General features: G+C 55.0%; 1 protein-coding gene across 2 annotated transcripts; it reads left to right on the forward strand.

Annotated features, from left to right (window-relative positions):
- The first annotated feature begins 1338 nt into the window (after positions 1-1338).
- Positions 1339-18533, forward strand: FBXO28 (F-box protein 28). 2 transcript variants are annotated; one of them, XM_069768414.1, is made up of 5 exons: positions 1339-1546; positions 7178-7287; positions 8230-8368; positions 16086-16281; positions 16632-18533. In XM_069768414.1, exons 1-5 carry the CDS (start codon positions 1373-1375, stop codon positions 17021-17023), a joined length of 1011 nt encoding a protein of 336 aa, XP_069624515.1. In that variant the 5' UTR covers positions 1339-1372; the 3' UTR covers positions 17024-18533. The 2 variants fall into 2 exon arrangements, with proteins under 2 accessions (XP_069624515.1, XP_069624516.1); XM_069768415.1 differs by lacking the exon at positions 1339-1546 and adding an exon at positions 6355-6784.
- The last annotated feature ends 265 nt before the right edge of the window (positions 18534-18798 follow it).

Raw genomic sequence — 18798 nt, forward strand, 5'->3', positions numbered from 1 at the left:
ACCGATGCTACCGCCTCACCAACACCGGAGCTACCGCCTCACCAACACCAGAGCTACCGCCTCACCAACACCGGAGCTACCGCCTCACCAACATCGGAGCTACCGCCTCACCAACACCGGAGCTACCGCCTCACCGACACCGGAGCTACCGCCTCACCGACACCGGAGCTCCCGCCTCACCGACACCGGAGCTCCCGCCTCACCGACACCGGAGCTCCCGCCTCACCGACACCGGAGCTCCCGCCTCACCGACACCGGAGCTCCCGCCTCACCGACACCGGAGCTCCCGCCTCACCGACACCGGAGCTACCGCCTCACCGACACCGGAGCTACCGCCTCACCGACACCGGAGCTACCGCCTCACCGACACCGGAGCTACCGCCTCACCGTCACCGGAGCTCCCGCCTCACCGACACCGGAGCTACCGCCTCACCGACACCGGAGCTACCGCCTCACCGACACCGGAGCTACCGCCTCACCGACACCGGAGCTCCCGCCTCACCGACACCGGAGCTCCCGCCTCACCGACACCGGAGCTCCCGCCTCACCGACACCGGAGCTCCCGCCTCACCGACACCGGAGCTCCCGCGTCACCGACACCGGAGCTCCCGCCTCACCGACACCGGAGCTCCCGCCTCACCGTCACCGGAGCTCCCGCCTCACCGACACCGGAGCTCCCGCCTCACCGACACCGGAGCTCCCGCCTCACCGACACCGGAGCTCCCGCCTCACCGACACCGGAGCTACCGCCTCACCGTCACCGGAGCTCCTGCCTCACCTACACCGGAGCTCCCGCCTCACCAACACCGGAGCTACCGCCTCACCAACACCGGAGCTCCCGCCTCACCAACACCGGAGCTACCGCCTCACCAACACCGGAGCTCCCGCCTCACCAACACCGGAGCTACTGCAACCCTCAACCTACTGTCTCCATCCCCACCATCCTGTAGAATGTAAGCACGCAAGGGCAGGGTCCTCGCCCCTCTGTATCAGTCTGTCATTGTTAGTTTGTTTACTGTAAGTGATATCTGTAACTTGTATGTAACCCCTTCTCATGTACAGCACCATGGAATCAATGGTTGGTGCTATATAAATAAATATTAATAATAATAATTCCGTGTAAGATGTGTCATTTGTGCACATTAATTTCCAATAAAGCAATGAACCAAAGGAAACGCAGCGCTGTGTGTGTGCATGTGTGTACAGGCACCTGCGGCTCTGCGGAACTACTGCCAGCTCACATCAGGCTGCGCATGAGGCCCCGCCCACACACAAGAGACCCCGCCCACACGCAGGGAAGACCCGCCCAGCGGCCCACACGCCGGAAGTGACGTCATTACCAGGACGTAACCGCTTCAGGAGGAAAAGAAAGATGTCGGCTGCTGAGGAGGAGCGGAGCGGCGAGGGCGGCCCGGGGGGCTCCTCTCCGGCATCCTCCCCCGGCCACCAGCTCCCCCAGAGTAACTCCCTGCTCGGGCTGCCCATTGTCGCCATCGAGAACATCCTGAACTTCCTCACGTACGACGAGATCAGCCAGCTGCGCCTGGTGAGGAGGGGGCGCCGTCCGGGGGCTGCGGGCACAGCTGCTGCAGAACCTCTCACCGGGCAGGGGGAGCTGCGCTGTGTCCGTCCTCTGCTTGTTGTCAGTGAATGGGACCTTTATTATTTACGTGTGAGGAGCAGGATAGTGACCTGTACAGAAATGAATCTGAAGGTTTCTGTTCACTGACAGCAAGTAGAGGCCTGGGCGGGGATCGTGTGCAAAGCCAAAACCTCAGGAAAATGGCGTCAGTGTATGGATATTGGCGGTGGAGGATGCAGCCGGTGGGGGATGCTGGGCTGGCGGTGGCTGGTGCCGTGGGGGATGCTGGGCTGGCGGTGGCTGGTGCGGTAAGGGATGCTGGGCTGGCGGTGGCTGGTGCGGTGAGGGATGCTGGGCTGGCGGTGGCTGGTGCGGTGAGGGATGCTGGGCTGGCGGTGGCTGGTGCGGTGGGGGATGCTGGGCTGGCGGTGGCTGGTGCGGTGGGGGATGCTGGGCTGGCGGTGGCTGGTGCGGTGGGGGATGCTGGGCTGGCGGTGGCTGGTGCGGTGGGGGATGCTGGGCTGGCGGTGGCTGGTGCGGTGGGGGATGCTGGGCTGGCGGTGGCTGGTGCGGTGAGGGATGCTGGGCTGGCGGTGGCTGGTGCGGTGAGGGATGCTGGGCTGGCGGTGGCTGGTGCGGTGGGGGATGCTGGGCTGGCGGTGGCTGGTGCGGTGGGGGATGCTGGGCTGGCGGTGGCTGGTGCGGTGGGGGATGCTGGGCTGGCGGTGGCTGGTGCGGTGAGGGATGCTGGGCTGGCGGTGGCTGGTGCCGTGGGGGATGCTGGGCTGGCGGTGGCTGGTGCCGTGGGGGATGCTGGGCTGGCGGTGGCTGGTGCGGTGAGGGATGCTGGGCTGGCGGTGGCTGGTGCCGTGGGGGATGCTGGGCTGGCGGTGGCTGGTGCGGTGGGGGATGCTGGGCTGGCGGTGGCTGGTGCGGTGGGGGATGCTGGGCTGGCGGTGGCTGGTGCGGTGAGGGATGCTGGGCTGGCGGTGGCTGGTGCGGTGGGGGATGCTGGGCTGGCGGTGGCTGGTGCCGTGGGGGATGCTGGGCTGGCGGTGGCTGGTGCGGTGAGGGATGCTGGGCTGGCGGTGGCTGGTGCCGTGGGGGATGCTGGGCTGGCGGTGGCTGGTGCCTTGGGGGATGCTGGGCTGGCGGTGGCTGGTGCCGTGGGGGATGCTGGTGCCGTGGGGGATGCTGGGCCGGCGGTGGCTGGTGCGGTGGGGGATGCTGGGCCGGCGGTGGCTGGTGCCGTGGGGGATGCTGGGCCGGCGGTGGCTGGTGCCGTGGGGGATGCTGGGCCGGTGGTGGCTGGTGCCGTGGGGGATGCTGGGCCGGTGGTGGCTGGTGCCGTGGGGGATGCTGGGCCGGCGGTGGCTGGTGCCGTGGGGGATGCTGGCGGTGGCTGGTGCCGTGTGGGATGCTGGCGGTGGCTGGTGCCGTGGGGGATGCTGGGCCGGCGGTGGCTGGTGCCGTGGGGGATGCTGGCGGTGGCTGGTGCCGTGGGGGATGCTGGGCCGGCGGTGGCTGGTGCGGTGGGGGATGCTGAGTTGGCGGTGGCTGGTGCCGTGGGGGATGCTGGGCTGGCGGTGGCTGGTGCCGTGGGGGATGCTGGGCTGGCGGTGGCTGGTGCTGTGGGGGATGCTGGGCTGGCGGTGGCTGGTGCCGTGGGGGATGCTGGGCCGACGGTGGCTGGTGCCGTGGGGGATGGTAGGTTGGAGATAAGAGATCGGTGGCCGCCGGTGCTGGGACTCCTCTGAAGTGGAGGAAGGCAGTATGTAAAGGCGGATGAGGGCCTGCAGGGAGGGACGCTAGGGAAGAGACGGATGAGGGCCTGCAGGGAAGAGGCGGACGATGGCCTGCACGGAGGATGGTAGGGAAGAGGCGGACGAGAGGTCTGCAGGGAGGATTCTAGGGAAGAGGCGGACGAGAGGTCTGCAGGGAGGATGCTAGGGAAGAGGCGGACGAGAGGTCTGCAGGGAGGATGCTAGGGAAGAGGCGGACGAGGGCCTGCAGGGAGGATGCTAGGGAAGAGGCGGACGAGGGCCTGCAGGGAGGATGCTAGGGAAGAGGCGGACGAGAGGTCTGCAGGGAGGATGCTAGGGAAGAGGCGGACGAGGGCCTGCAGGGAGGATGCTAGGGAAGAGGCGGACGAGGGCCTGCAGGGAGGATGCTAGGGAAGAGGCGGACGAGAGGTCTGCAGGGAGGATGCTAGGGAAGAGGCGGACGAGGGCCTGCAGGGAGGATGCTAGGGAAGAGGCGGACGAGGGCCTGCAGGGAGGATGCTAGGGAAGAGGCGGACGAGGGCCTGCAGGGAGGATGCTAGGGAAGAGGCGGACGAGAGGTCTGCAGGGAGGATGCTAGGGAAGAGGCGGACGAGGGCCTGCAGGGAGGATGCTAGGGAAGAGGCGGACGAGGGCCTGCAGGGAGGATGCTAGGGAAGAGGCGGACGAGGGCCTGCAGGGAGGATGCTAGGGAAGAGGCGGACGAGGGCCTGCAGGGAGGATGCTAGGGAAGAGGCGGACGAGGGCCTGCAGGGAGGATGCTAGGGAAGAGGCGGACGAGGGCCTGCAGGGAGGATGCTAGGGAAGAGGCGGACGAGGGCCTGCAGGGAGGATGCTAGGGAAGAGGCGGACGAGGGCCTGCAGGGAGGATGCTAGGGAAGAGGCGGACGAGGGCCTGCAGGGAGGATGCTAGGGAAGAGGCGGACGAGGGCCTGCAGGGAGGATGCTAGGGAAGAGGCGGACGAGGGCCTGCAGGGAGGATGCTAGGGAAGAGGCGGACGAGGGCCTGCAGGGAGGATGCTAGGGAAGAGGCGGACGAGGGCCTGCAGGGAGGATGCTAGGGAAGAGGCGGACGAGGGCCTGCAGGGAGGATGCTAGGGAAGAGGCGGACGAGGGCCTGCAGGGAGGATGCTAGGGAAGAGGCGGACGAGGGCCTGCAGGGAGGATGCTAGGGAAGAGGCGGACGAGGGCCTGCAGGGAGGATGCTAGGGAAGAGGCGGACGAGGGCCTGCAGGGAGGATGCTAGGGAAGAGGCGGACGAGGGCCTGCAGGGAGGATGCTAGGGAAGAGGCGGACGAGGGCCTGCAGGGAGGATGCTAGGGAAGAGGCGGACGAGGGCCTGCAGGGAGGATGCTAGGGAAGAGGCGGACGAGGGCCTGCAGGGAAGAGGCCGACGAGAGGCCTGCAGGGAGGATAGGATGCTAGGGAAGAGGCGGACGAGGGCCTGCAGGGAGGTTGCTAGGGAAGAGGCTGACGAGAGGCCTGCAGGGAGGATAGGATGCTAGGGAAGAGGCGGACGAGAGGCCTGCAGGGAGGTTGCTAGGGAAGAGGCTGACGAGAGGCCTGTAGGGAGGACGCTAGGGAAGAGGTGGACGAGGGCATGCAGGGAGGACGCTAGGGAAGAGGTGGACGAGGGCTTTCAGGGAGGAAGCTAGGTAAAAGGTGGACGAGGGCATGCAGGGAGGACGCTAGGGAAGAGGTGGACGAGGGCCTGCAGGGAAGAGGTGGACGAGGGCCTGCAGGGAGGACGCTAGGGAAGAGGCGGACGAGGGCCTGCATGGAGGACGCTAGGGAAGAAGCGGACGAGGGCCTACAGGGAGGACGGTAGGGAAGAAGCGGACGAGGGCCTGCAGGGAGGATGCTAGGGAAGAGGTGGACGAGGGCATGCTGGGAGGACGCTAGGGAAGAGGTGGACGAGGGCCTGCAAGGAGGACGCTAGGGAAGAGGTGGACGAGGGCCTGCAGGGAAGAGGTGGACGAGGGCCTGCAGGGAGGATGCCGGGGAAGAGGCGGACGAGAGGTCTGCGGGGAGGACGCCGGGGAGGATGCCGGGGAAGAGGCGGACGAGAGGTCTGCGGGGAGGACGCCGGGGAAGAGGCGGACGAGGGTCTGCGGGGATGACGCCGGGGAAGAGGCGGACGAGGGCCTTCGGGGATGACGCCGGGGAAGAGGCGGACGAGGGCCTGCGGGGAGGACGCCGGGGGAGAGGCGGACGAGGGCCTGCGGGGAGGACGCCGGGGAAGAGGCGGACGAGGGCCTGCGGGGAGGACGCCGGGGAAGAGGCGGACGAGGGCCTGCGGGGAGGACGCCGGGGAAGAGGCGGACGAGGGCCTGCGGGGAGGACGCCGGGGAAGAGGCGGACGAGGGCCTGCGGGGAGGACGCCGGGGAAGAGGCGGACGAGGGCCTGCGGGGAGGACGCCGGGGAAGAGGCGGACGAGGGCCTGCGGGGAGGACGCCGGGGAAGAGGCGGACGAGGGCCTGCGGGGAGGACGCCGGGGAAGAGGCGGACGAGGGCCTGCGGGGAGGACGCCGGGGAAGAGGCGGACGAGGGCCTGCGGGGAGGACGCCGGGGAAGAGGCGGACGAGGGCCTGCGGGGAGGACGCCGGGGAAGAGGCGGACAGTGGAGGAGGGTCTTTGTGGGGGACAGTTGGTAAGTGGACAGAGGATGTGGTTTGTGAGATGGTAGAGTGGACGGGGGTCTGTAGGGAGGAGGTGGAAGTAGGGGGGTGTGTATTGTGGACGGTGGTCAGGAAGTAGATGGTGGGGTCGGTAAGGAGGAGGACAGGGGGTTGGCAGCAGTGCATTCTTATGTATGGGGGGGAATAGTTGTCGGCCAGCTATCTAATCTGATGTAAAATAAAGCCCCCCATACACATTGCTGCACGGCTGTCTATCATTTATCTGTGCCTCTGTGGAGGCTGGCGCAGGGAGGCAGTACTATCTATAGAGGGCGCTCTCGCTGAGCTCCTGACATGCTTTTTGTTATCCAGCTCCATGTACTCTCACAGCCCAGGTGGTCCTCAGGTGTGATGTGATTCGGGGGGTCGCCTTGCAGGATGCTGTAGTGTAATCCGTCAGCCCCGTGCCGGGCGTCATTCCTGGGGTCGGCTCGTCGTGTGCCACTAGTCCTCGTTGGCACTGGTAGGCCTGTTGTGTGCCAGTGTGAGCCGAGCGGTGACTGAGCTGCTGATGCCGCCTTTATCTTCGTCCTAATCTTTGCTATGAGGATATTGATCGTTGACGTCGTGGTGGCCGTTTCCATTATCCTGTGACCAGCGGCTCAGATACCTGACTGCACTTCAAGAAAACCTTGGCTTGTCAGAAGTTTTGGCACTCGGCAGAGTTTAGTAAAATGGTCGGTGCCGCCCTGATCCTACGTCAGTCCTTTGCGGCAGCCAGACCCCGACAGTACTACTGGAGGTATACAACATCGACAAATATATCCTCTACATCGCCCTCTTCAGGACATATGAGAGAGTACATGACGCCATCCCAAAAGAAAATGGCTGTCCATAGAATACACTAAGCCACTGACTGGGCTCTCCATAGACCTGCGGGGTCCCGTTATTTACCTCTACGTGGGTGGTGTAGTTTAGTGCTGGTGCTCTCTTAGATTGTGCAGATTGTGTGATCTAAACCTAGATTTCATGAACACCTTCACCTCCGTCCAGCTCCTCTGCACCTCCAGCCTGCGACTCTCCGGACGGCACAATTGACCTGCGGATGGATGGTGCAGAGCGGTGGGGAGGGCTCCTGCGGCCGCCAGGTATTACACACATGAAGGTCACCCCACTCATGTCTGCTGTATTACAGGTCTGCAAGCGCATGGATCTGGAGTGTCAGCGCATCCTGAACCAGGGCTTCCTGCGAGTGGAGCGATATCACAGCTTGTGTCAGAAGCAGGTCAAGGCGCAACTGCCAAGGTATGAGCTCCAGCAGCCCCTGCTCACGGGATCCCTGCCACAGGCATTGTTCCACTCTTACCTCTGCCAAACTCAGGAACATTCCTTATATGTTCACATACAAGTCGTCTGTGCTCCAGAAATACAAATCTGGGATTGTGAATCCACAAGAATGTGGCTGATATACATCAGTGTTTTATTACTATTCTGCTGGTGCAGTCACTGTGTACATACATTACATTACTGATCCTGAGTTACATCCTGTATTATACCCCAGAGCTGCGCTCACTATTCTGCTGGTGCAGTCACTGTGTACATACATTACATTACTGATCCTGAGTTACATCCTGTATTATACCCCAGAGCTGCGCTCACTATTCTGCTGGCGCAGTCACTGTGTACATACATTACATTACTGATCCCGAGTTACATCCTGTATTATACCCCAGAGCTGCGCTCACTATTCTGCTGGGGCAGTCACTGTGTACATACATTACATTACTGATCCTGAGTTACATCCTGTATTATACCCCAGAGCTGCACTCACTATTCTGCTGGCGCAGTCACTGTGTACATACATTACATTACTGATCCTGAGTTACCTCCTGTATTATACCCCAGAGCTGCACTCACTATTCTGCTGGTGCAGTCACTGTGTACATACATTACATTACTGATCCAGAGTTACCTCCTGTATTATACCCCAGAGCTGCACTCACTGTTCTGCTGAAGTTGACCGTTTGTCCCCAGTATTGTCGGCGGGTGCACAGGGCATGCTGTGTATGTATGCTGGCTGCGGTGAAGCTTCTATATTGCCGGTAGTCGGCTATTCTCGGTGTATGACACATGTTCTTTTGGTAACTTGTGCAGGACGTAAGGGGTTTATGGCGTGCGTGCTGTAGTCGGGGGGCCGCCGTGACTGGTAAATAATCAGACTTAGTGACCCCCTTCTCTTTCACGCAGGCGAGAGTCGGAGAGGAGGAATCACTCGCTGGCTCGGCACGCGGACATCCTGGCGGCGGTGGAGACCCGGCTGTCACTACTGAACATGACGTTCATGAAATACGTGGACTCTAATCTGTGTTGTTTCATCCCAGGCAAGGTGAGGAGTGAATGTGGACGCCGACGAAGCAATCCGTGGTCTGACATCACACGTGATGGGGCTCCGAGTACTGATATTAGCGAAGTGCAGAGTCTTTTCCTCTGTTTTTTTCTTTTTTGTAGTCAAGAAATCCTACTAGTCTAACACAAGCTGGGGATAGACTATTAGCAGCCAGCGCAGCGCAGGGAACGAGCGCGGCCGTCGTCTCCATCCTGCTGTCGGTGTTCTCTGTTGTTGCTGACGTGCAGGAGACGATAGAAGCATAAAATCAGCATCTCCCGCACTGCTCCCCAGAGCCACTAGGTGTCAGTGTCTGCCTGGCGTTATTAGTGTCCTTTATGCTGTGAAGATGAAACTTTCTTTCCCAACTTTAATATGTAAATGGCCTCTTCAGAGAGCAAGAGGACGTGAACTCTAGCACCAACTATTGGAAGTAGTGATCTTAAAAGCCAATATTGACCCTGAGTCCTGCTATATGACTTGGGAGAAAAGCCAAACCCGAATCCCAATCAGACACGGTGTTTCAGGGTGCTGCCGCCCATCAGTGCAAAGTAAGAAGTCTGATTTTGCATGCTGCAAGGCTCATTAAAGGGTTGATATTGACTTGGATGGTCGCTGCTTCCAATAGGTGGGGCTATAAAGTTCAAGTCCTCTCTGAAGAGACAATTTGCATATTTAATTTCCCAGAGGAGCATGCAAGACGTTTAAAGGTACCGTCACACTAGACAATATCGCTAGCAATCCGTGACGTTGCAGCGTCCTCGCTAGCGATATCGTCCAGTGTGACAGGCAGCAGCGATCAGGATCCTGCTGTGATGTCGCTGGTCGGGGAAGAAAGTCCAGAACTTTGTTTCGTCGCTGGATCTCCCGCTGACATCGCTGAATCGGTGTGTGTGACACCGATTCAGCGATGTCTTCGCTGGTAACCAGGGTAAACATCGGGTTACTAAGCGCAGGGCCGCGCTTAGTAACCCGATGTTTATCCTGGTTACCATCGTTAAAGTAAAAAAAACAACCACTACATACTTACCTACCGCTGTCTGTCCTCGGCGCTCTGCTTCTCTGCACTCCTCCTGTACTGGCTGTGAGCACAGCGGCCGGAAAGCAGAGCGGTGACGTCAGTGCTCTGCTTTCCGGCTGACCGGCGCTCACAGCCAAAGCAGAGAAGCTGAGCGCCGGGGACAGACAGCGGTAGGTAAGTTTGTAGTGTTTGTTTTTTTTACTTTAACGATGGTAACCAGGATAAACATCGGGTTACCAAGCGCGGCCCTGCGCTTAGTAACCCGATGTTTACCCTGGTTACTGGCATCGTTGGTCGCTGGAGAGCTGTCTGTGTGACAGCTCTCCAGCGACCAAACAGCGACGCTACCTTAAGTCTTCTCATACAGGCATGTCACTCTCCACGAGGAGAAACCTTATTCCTTTTCACAACTTTTTTTTTTTTTATTTAAATAGATTTTTATTGAAAGCAAACATGAACATTACGTTTTATGCATTTTCCAGTATATTACAAAGTTTCTTCATTTTCCAAACCCCCAACAAACCCCAAACCTTCCCCTCCCCTGACAGCTCCTTCCCAATTATACTTTTATTACCAGTACTGATGGCTCTTTGAGCCGCTTGACTCGCTTATGTCCGCTTGTTCCTCTAGCACTCTCTTCCCTTCAGAGGCCCTCATCCTCCCATTTCCCATATCTACTCATCCCAGCTCGAGCCATGGAGACCACATTTTGTCAAACATTACTATTTTTTCCACGTCTTTTGTAGACCCCCTTTTCCAGATTGAGACCATGTTTAACATATTTCAGGAATTCACCCCTTGTAGGCGGCTCCTCCTTGATCCAGTTCCTTGCTGTCACCTTCCTAGCCATACATAATAGCCTAGCTATTGCTATCTTCCAGGTGTTATCCACTCTAATTTCCTCTACATATCCTAGTATACACACTATCGGATCTCTCGGCACTCTACATTTATACGCCCCTTCCACACGGCTCAGTACCACCAGCCAAAAAGCAACCAGTCTTGGACATGTCCACATCATGTGGTATATTCCTGCATTCTCAGTCCTACATCTCGGGCATTCAGAGTCCGCACGCAACCCTGCTCTATGTAACACTTCCGGTGATTTATAGACTCTGTGCAAGATGTACAGCTGCGATAGTCTATACGGCTCGCTCAGTGACACTCGTGGAACCCACTCCAACACCGACTCCCAGGTTTCATTCTCCATTGGGCCTAAATCTCTCTCCCACTTAGCTCTCGCTTTTAGAGGAAAATCCAGCAAATATGCATGTAGTAGGTCCTTATAAAGGGTGGAAATGACTCCCCTTGTAGACCCTTCCCCACACACATATTCCAGAACTATGTCCTCTTGGATCTCAATACCATCGCCCTTGTTTTGAGCTTTAAAAGCATGTTTCATCTGAGCATATTGATACTCCCCAGTCGGTCTCAATCCAAACTCCCCCTGCAGCTGCGAAAAGGACTTTAACACTCGTTGTTGAATTATCTGAGCAACAAAATGGATTCCTTTAGCCTGCCACTCTGTCAGCACTCCCAGAGCCGCAAACTCAACCAAATTATTATTAAGCCATATCGGTGTAAATTTAGTCAGTCCCGTAACCCCCTGAATCTGTCGCAGTCTGGTCCATAGTTTACGTATCAAAAACACAGTTGGACACAATTTCCCCAATACGCCCAAGGAGCCATCCTCCAGACACTGCGCCACCGGTCGTCGGTTTGTCACCCTCTCCATCAAGTGTTGTACCGCACTGGAAGACGCCTCTCGCGCCCAGCCCTTCAAATGCTGACTTTGGGCTGCAAGAAAATATAACTCAGGATTGGGTAAAGCCAACCCTCCATCTTCCTTGGGTCGCTGAAGCGTCTCTAGGCCAATACGTGGGTACTGCCTCCCCCATATCAGGCTTCTAAAAAGAGCATTAATCTGCCGGAACTTCCCCCGTGGAATCCAAACTGGCGCGTTATGTAGGACGTAGAGTATTTTGGGCATCAGAACCATTTTAATAAGATTAACCCTACCCACCACCGATAGGTGCAATTTATTCCACGCATCTACTTTTGCCTTAAGGACGCCCACGAGAGGAGTCAAATTCCTATACAAAAACTCTGTAACTGGCATCGAGATCCATATTCCCAGGTATTTAAAAAGGGATGCCACCTTAAGCCGCCCCTCTCCCAATGGCTCACTTCCACTCTCCTCCACCCCATCCACCTCAAAGAGGACCGATTTATCCCAATTTATCCTCAGTCCCGACAAGGCTCCAAATTTTTCAATGATCTCGATAGCCCCTTTCAAGGCGTCGTCCGGGTCCGCCAGGAACAGTAAGATGACATCTGCATATAACGCAATCTTCTCCTCCACACTCCCATATCTGAACCCAGGAACCTCATCCGATTGTCGGATCTTAGCGGCCAGTGGCTCCACAGCTAAGGCAAACAGAAGGGGCGACAGTGGGCATCCCTGCCTCGTTCCTCTGGCCAACTTTATAGGCTGAGAAAGTTCCCCATTCACTCTAATTCTAGCTGTTGGTAATGAATATAGCAGTTGAATCCACGCCACAAATTGCGGTCCAATACCCATACACTTCAACACCCGCCAGAGATATCCCCACTCCACACTGTCAAACGCCTTATGGGCATCCAAGGATGCAATGACCCTTCGGCCACAGTTGTCAGACTTCAGCTGTAGGTTCATATGCAGCCTCCGCAGATTAACCGCTGTAGACCTGTCAGGCATAAAGCCGGACTGATCCGGATGTACAAGGTTAGTAATGACACTGGACAGACGGGAAGCTAACACCCTGGCCAAGAGTTTGACATCGATGGTTAACAGAGAGATTGGGTGATATGACTCAGGTTTCCCCAGGTCCTTATCCTCCTTCGGAATAACCACTATAATAGCCTCCCTCATAGATGCTTGGAGGTACCCTTGGCATCCAGCCTCCTCCAGTACTAACTTTAATCTGGGAATCAACACTTCCCCCAAGCTTTTATAGATTTCGGCTGGTAACCCATCAACTCCAGGTGCCTTCCCATTGGCCATAGACTTCAGCGCCCGACTCAGTTCCTCCTCGGTGATAGGGGCATCGAGGCTCACCCTATCCTCCTCACTCAATTTCGGGAGACCCAGACTCTCCAGGAAAGTCTCCGTATCTCCGACTGACTCATTGACCCTGGAGGAATATAAGTCCGCGTAAAAGTCCGCAAAGACCTTTATAATTTCAGGTGTTTCAGATATCCTGCTCCCCCCATCTGAAACCAACGAGTGTACATACGAGGTACCACGCTGAGCCGCGGCTACCACCGATAGCATGTGTCCCACTGTTTCTCCCTCCTGAAAATAAGTCACCCTCTGAAACTCCCGCTTCCTTTCAGCTTTTCCCAGCAGAATCTTTTCCATATGAGTTTGCGCTGTTCTCAACCTTTTCTCTGCCTCTGAGCTCCCCAACACTACCATCTCGTCCTCTGCGGCCTTCAGCTCCTCCACCGCCACTCTCTCTGCCTCCCTTGTCTTCCGCTTACACCTACTAATGTCTCTAAATAGTAACCCTCTCAGGTACGCCTTCATTGCATCCCAAACAATTAGGGCATCTGCACTCCCATCATTTAAAGCAAAGAATTCCGTCACCTCCTTCCCTATACCCTCCAAGTCAACGCTCTGTAACCAGTTAGGATGGATCTTCCATTCTCTCCCGCTTGCGGTCCGTGTCCCCAACAACCTGACCTCCACCTCAATTGGACTGTGATCCGAAAGGGCCCTCGGCAGATAGACACAATGGTGGGGGAGGTGCGTTAACAGGCGGTTACCCAGCGCCATATCAATTCTGGATAACGTAGCATGAGCCGGCGAGTAGCACGAGTACCCTCTCTCCCCAACATGTCTAACTCTCCATAGATCAATCATGCCTATTTCACGCACATAGGTACCAAATGTTGTAGTGTGCCCCTCCGACCTGTTCTGGGTGTTCTTATTTTTATCCCAAAAGTCGTCACAAATATTGTTCAAATCCCCAATAATTAAGAGTGGTAGTGGTTCCCATCGTTGCACCCTCTCCAACACCTCCCTGATCTTCTTACTTGAATATGGAGGTGGAATATACATTGCCGCAACACACACTCTCACTCCATACAATATACACTGTATCACCACATACTGACCCTCAGCATCCACGCATACCTTCACCTCTTCATACTGCACTCCCACCGGCACCAACACTGACACACCCCTTGAGTACGTCGAAAAGGTAGAATGATACCCCTTCTGAATCCAACGTCTATTCAGTACGTCCACCTTCTCCCGTATCAAGTGCGTCTCTAGCAAACATATCATAGAGGCCCGCTGATCCTTCGCATACTGCAAGCTTGCAGCTCTCCTAGACTTATCCGCCAGGCCTCTCACATTCCAACTCAATATCTTAAAGCGGTCCCCTATTACGTGACTCATCATCTTTAGTTATGTCGTTACTCTCGGTTCTGAGCTGTCTAACTTCACTCCCATCCCTTACCCCCCCTCCCCCCCCCTGCCCCACACCCCCCAATACTATACATTCTGCCTCTTATCAAGAGTGGGGCACCGTCACCCATTGCGAACACTCTTGTTAACGTAACCTTCTCCTTCCGCCTCCCGCTACCGTTTATAATAGAATTCGGCGCAGTTCTTAAAAGGAAAAAAAATTATTTCAACATGTGTTAACTTACAACTGCAAGAACCTAAATAAACTTTTAGTACGCTGCACACCCTTCCTCCCTCGTACTTCTCCGCCGCATCAGCACTCCCAGGGCGTTCCCTGCGTAATACCCAGCTCCACCCTCAAACCTTCACATCGCAATTACCAATGTACTGTCAGTCAATCTCTTTTTCCTTTTTAAGGAAAGTAAAATACCTCCCGACCAACCCACCCCGCATTTTCAATCTCCTTTCCCTTTAAGCTTTTTAGCGTTAAGATCTATCCACTGGGTAGCGTCCTCCGGCGTCTGGAAAAAATGAGTCTTATCCAACGCTACCACTCTCAGTCGTGCCGGAAACATCATGGAGTATTGCACTCCCAGTTCTCTCAGCCGTCTCTTGATACCCGTGAACATCATCCGTTGTTTCTGTACCAGGGCGGAATAGTCGGGGTAAATAGCGATTCTTTGACCTCCAATTGTCAGATCCGTCATGTCTCTAGCCTTCCTCAGGATAATGTCTCTGTCTCTGTAGTTTAGGATTTTGGCAAGCATGGTACGGGGACTTGCTCCAGGGACAGGTGGTTTCGGTGGGACCCTGTGGGCTCTTTCTACCGCAAATACTTTTGTCAGTGCTGCATCACCAAAAGTCTCAAGGAGCCAGCTTTCAATATACTCCGTGGGATTCCTCCCCTCAGTTTTTTCAGGGATACCCACTATACGAATGTTATTTCTTCTGGACCTATTTTCCAGATCCTCATTTTTTGCAGCTAGCTCCGATATTGCCTGAGTAAACTTCCTCTCCGCTTTCTGCAGCTGCACTATATGGTCTTCTGCCGTGCTCACTCTTTCCTCCACAGCCCCCACACGTTTGTCAATCTTTTGCAGGGCTGCATTTATCTGGGCTGTATCCCCCTTGACCTCCTGTAGCTGCTGGGTCAGGGATTGTTTACATGATGATACCAGTGCAAAAACGTCTCGAAGGGTGGGCTCTGCTCCTGGCTCCTTATCTTCAGATCCCCCTACTACCACCGCCATGCCACTATCCCTGCTCCCCTGTTGTACCTCCTGCTCCTCTGCTGGGCTTTCCTCCTCTCCTTCTGTGTCTGTGTTTGCTCCAGCGTCCTCCTCTGCTTTTCCTGTGTTCCCTGCGGCCTCCACTCTAGCAAACTGCTGGAGCTTTGCCGCCGCCGCCATTCTCTTCTGGCATGCCGCGTTGTCTTTCTCCGCCTTCTCCCTGGTGTCGGCGCCATCTTGGCCGGTCCCAGCCTCGCCGGCTCCTGCGTCTCTTTGCCTCCTCCTGGTCATATTTGCTGACCTCGGGGCCGCCGCTATTCACCGCCGCACTCCCGGGACTCTCCTGCAGCCGGTAAGCGCCTTGAATCGCCGCTCAGCTGCGGCTTATAAGGATAAATTCAGCGTTAGCAGCGGGAGCGCTCTGTCACACGTCCGCTCACATGGACGTTCAGGCCACCCCTTTTCACAACTTTAGAAACATGTAAAGATTTCACAGTTGGACTCGTGGCTCTTCTGTAGTAAACCCTGCGTAGGGACACGGCTCAGGGATAGGAACTAGTGATATCCTGATTTATACCCGGCCATTGAGCATTTCTCGTCTGGTCCTTGGATTGCAAGCAAGTCACAAGAGATGTAAAATCAGGGCACGTGGCCGTCTCCAGGATCACAAGGCCGAGCGTCAGACCAGGGACAGCAATGAACTTCCACACGTGGGACATAAGACTGCGCTGCAGAATTGGTGCGAATCGATGGCCACAACGGTAATCTGTGACCTCTAGACAGAGAGCTGACCACATCCGCGGCTCTTCTTATGATTAGTCTTCCTGGTGTGACGTCCCATCCTAATGGCTAATCAGAAGAGCAGGATGCCATCGGGTAGGGGCGATTCTTAAGTCTCCCGTCACAGTGCTGTCGTGGACGGGGTCATGAGCATCGATTTGCACCGACTTTACTGCGCTGTCATTACTTGGGCCTGGCGTATAGTCATTAATCCGCTGCTCTCTCTCTCTGCAGGTTATTGATGAAATCTACAATGTTCTACGATACGTGAATTCCACGCGATCCCCTCAGCGAGCTCACGAGGTCCTACAAGAATTACGGGACATCTCCTCGATGGCAATGGAATATTTTGATGAAAAGATTGTTCCGATCCTTAAAAAGAAGTTACCCGGCTCTGAAGTGTCGGGGCGTCTCATGGGCTCTCCTCCAGGTGCGGTGACTTCTGTAATTCCTCGCCCCTTTAATGGTAAACCCTTCAGATGCATCGTGTATGTGACTGAGCATCTATGCAGTGCATCGGGGCCACATTACCGTGATGCAAAAAATTAAAGGGACGATCTCTGATTAGAATAGCACTTGTCACTTTGCTTTATGACCCCCTTTTTCTTTTTTCTTTTTTTTTTTTTTGCAATATCTGGGGCTGACCGTTTTATTGTGGTACGGTCTTAAGAGGTTGACTTGTACATTTCCATATGTGGCAGGATCACGACTCCCAGCATGCCCCGACTGACTCGCGATGTGCAGTTTATCACGATGTGTAATAATTATTGCTCTCCGTAGTTCCAGGTCCCTCCACCCCCTTAAGTACAATGCAGCTGTTCTCCAAGCAAAACCCGTCAAGACAGGAGGTGACGAAACTGGTGCAGCAAGTGAAAGCCAACGGAACGGGCCTGACCGTGCTGAGGCGGGAGATGTCCGAGCTCCGCACCAAGGTCCAGGAGCAGCAGAAACAGCTTCAAGACCAGGACCAGAAACTTCTAGAACAGACCCAAATCATAGGCGAGCAGAACGTGCGCCTCGCCGAGCTAGAGCACAAACTGCGGGATGTGATGGAAAGCGCAGTAGGCCCCTCCGGAGCGGGACCTAGCGATGACTCCCCCAGGAAACGGAAGAAAGTAGCGGGGGACGCGGACTGTCCTAGGAAATCAAAGCGTCTCCGAACCCGGAAGTAACTGTATTAAAAAACAAACTGTTTTAGCTAGCGGCATGGTTATTGGACTGGTTACTGGTGGGCAACCGGGGCGCAGCTGGACCGAATTTTGTTGTAGGGTCCTCTTTACCCTTCCATGCAGTTCAATGCCACCACAAGATGATGAGCACCTTGCAGGTTACTCCTTAAATCCTTTATTTTATTTTTTTTTTCATTTTGCAACCATTAGGAGGTAGGTTACATTGGAAATTTTAATGCTGTTGATGGATCCAGTGAAACAATTTCACAGCACAATTCACTACATTGTATCCTGGCAGAATGGACAGTCTCCTTATTGATAAACCTATTTATTTCATAGAGGGTGGGGGGGGGGGGTCCTTTCTGCTGCATTATAACCTACTGACCACACATCCGTAATCTTCTGCTAAGAAAAAAATATTCCAGTGCATCAAGTATGGAATAACTTTGCAAATAAGAAGCGCCCGTTTTCTACACTCAGCTCCTGTGCAGAGCGGTGTGTCTCCATGGTTACAGACTACAAACAAACCATATGTCGTCTGTTAACTTAGGTTAGAAAGTAGCGAATTACAAAATCTGACTACACAGGGTTTGTTTGTAGTCTGTCCCCATGGAGACCGACTTCTACACTCGATCATGGTTCCGTTTGAAGACGCTTTGGAGAAGTTAGAATGTTTTTTTTTTTATATTTTTTTTACAGACGTGCCGATACTCTATACATTAGCTGCTGCTAAACTACAACTCTCAACATGCTCTGTCCATTCTTGGGATAATGCTAGAGGTTGTAGTTTAGCAGCAGCTGGAGTGGCAAGGTGGCTGATTTTTGCTATTTTTATTGGTGGGGGTCCATTAAGTGGTCTCGAGAACAAAGCCAGGCTCCTCGGTTTCCATTGGAAGCTATAAGACTGCCCTTTTTTTTTGGGTGAGGGTCTCTGTTGTCGGACCCTCACTGATCACAAACTCGTCATTGGTGCTCACACATGGACCACGCAGCCATTCTGTCTCCTGGACCGTGTCTATAGGGTGACGAGGTGAAGCGGTACCCACGGGACTGCTCAGCCGGCAGAATCGCTTGCATGTGTTGTGTAATTTCTAAACTTCCCCTTTAAGACATGACATCATAGTGATGACTTAGGTCCATTTCGGCGCTCGCTGACCGTAGGAGCAGACATTAATTTAGGATTCTCCTCCATACCTAGCACCTTACCCCACCCCGTCCCCCCACAAGTGTTATTTATGTTCCGTTGGTTTTGGGTAAGCGAACTCCTCAGTGCCTATTTTTCCTGTTAACAGATGTGTAACATCCAGACGTTGGACTGTTTTTTTTTTTTTAGAACAAACTGCAGAATGGTAATTGTGACGCTGTCCCTTTAAATTTGAGTTCAGTGCTGGATACTGGTTTATGATTCACTAATGTCTGAAGAAAAAAAATCCAGTCTTTGTAAAACATCACTTAGACTTGAATTGTGTATACACCGTATATATATATCCGTATAAATATATATTATACCTTTGTTTCCTTGTGACCTAAATTCTTACCGTCCCCAGGAGAGGTTTCACTTACAGAGGGAGGGGGGTGTACTTAATTTATGGCCATTCAAACATTTGCAGCCATTTTAATATTGCAGCAGAGCTTCCGGTGTGGAAAAACAAAGCAACTTTTGCAAATTTTAGAATTTACCGTTTTGTGTTTACAGCACCTCTGCGCATCATGTATAGTTACTCCCTTTCCTCTGCCTCCATTACCTACAGTTTGCAGGCTTGGAAATGTACAGATCT

Source organism: Ranitomeya imitator, chromosome 5 (assembly GCF_032444005.1).
Source record: "Ranitomeya imitator isolate aRanImi1 chromosome 5, aRanImi1.pri, whole genome shotgun sequence".
Taxonomy (NCBI): domain Eukaryota; kingdom Metazoa; phylum Chordata; class Amphibia; order Anura; family Dendrobatidae; genus Ranitomeya; species Ranitomeya imitator.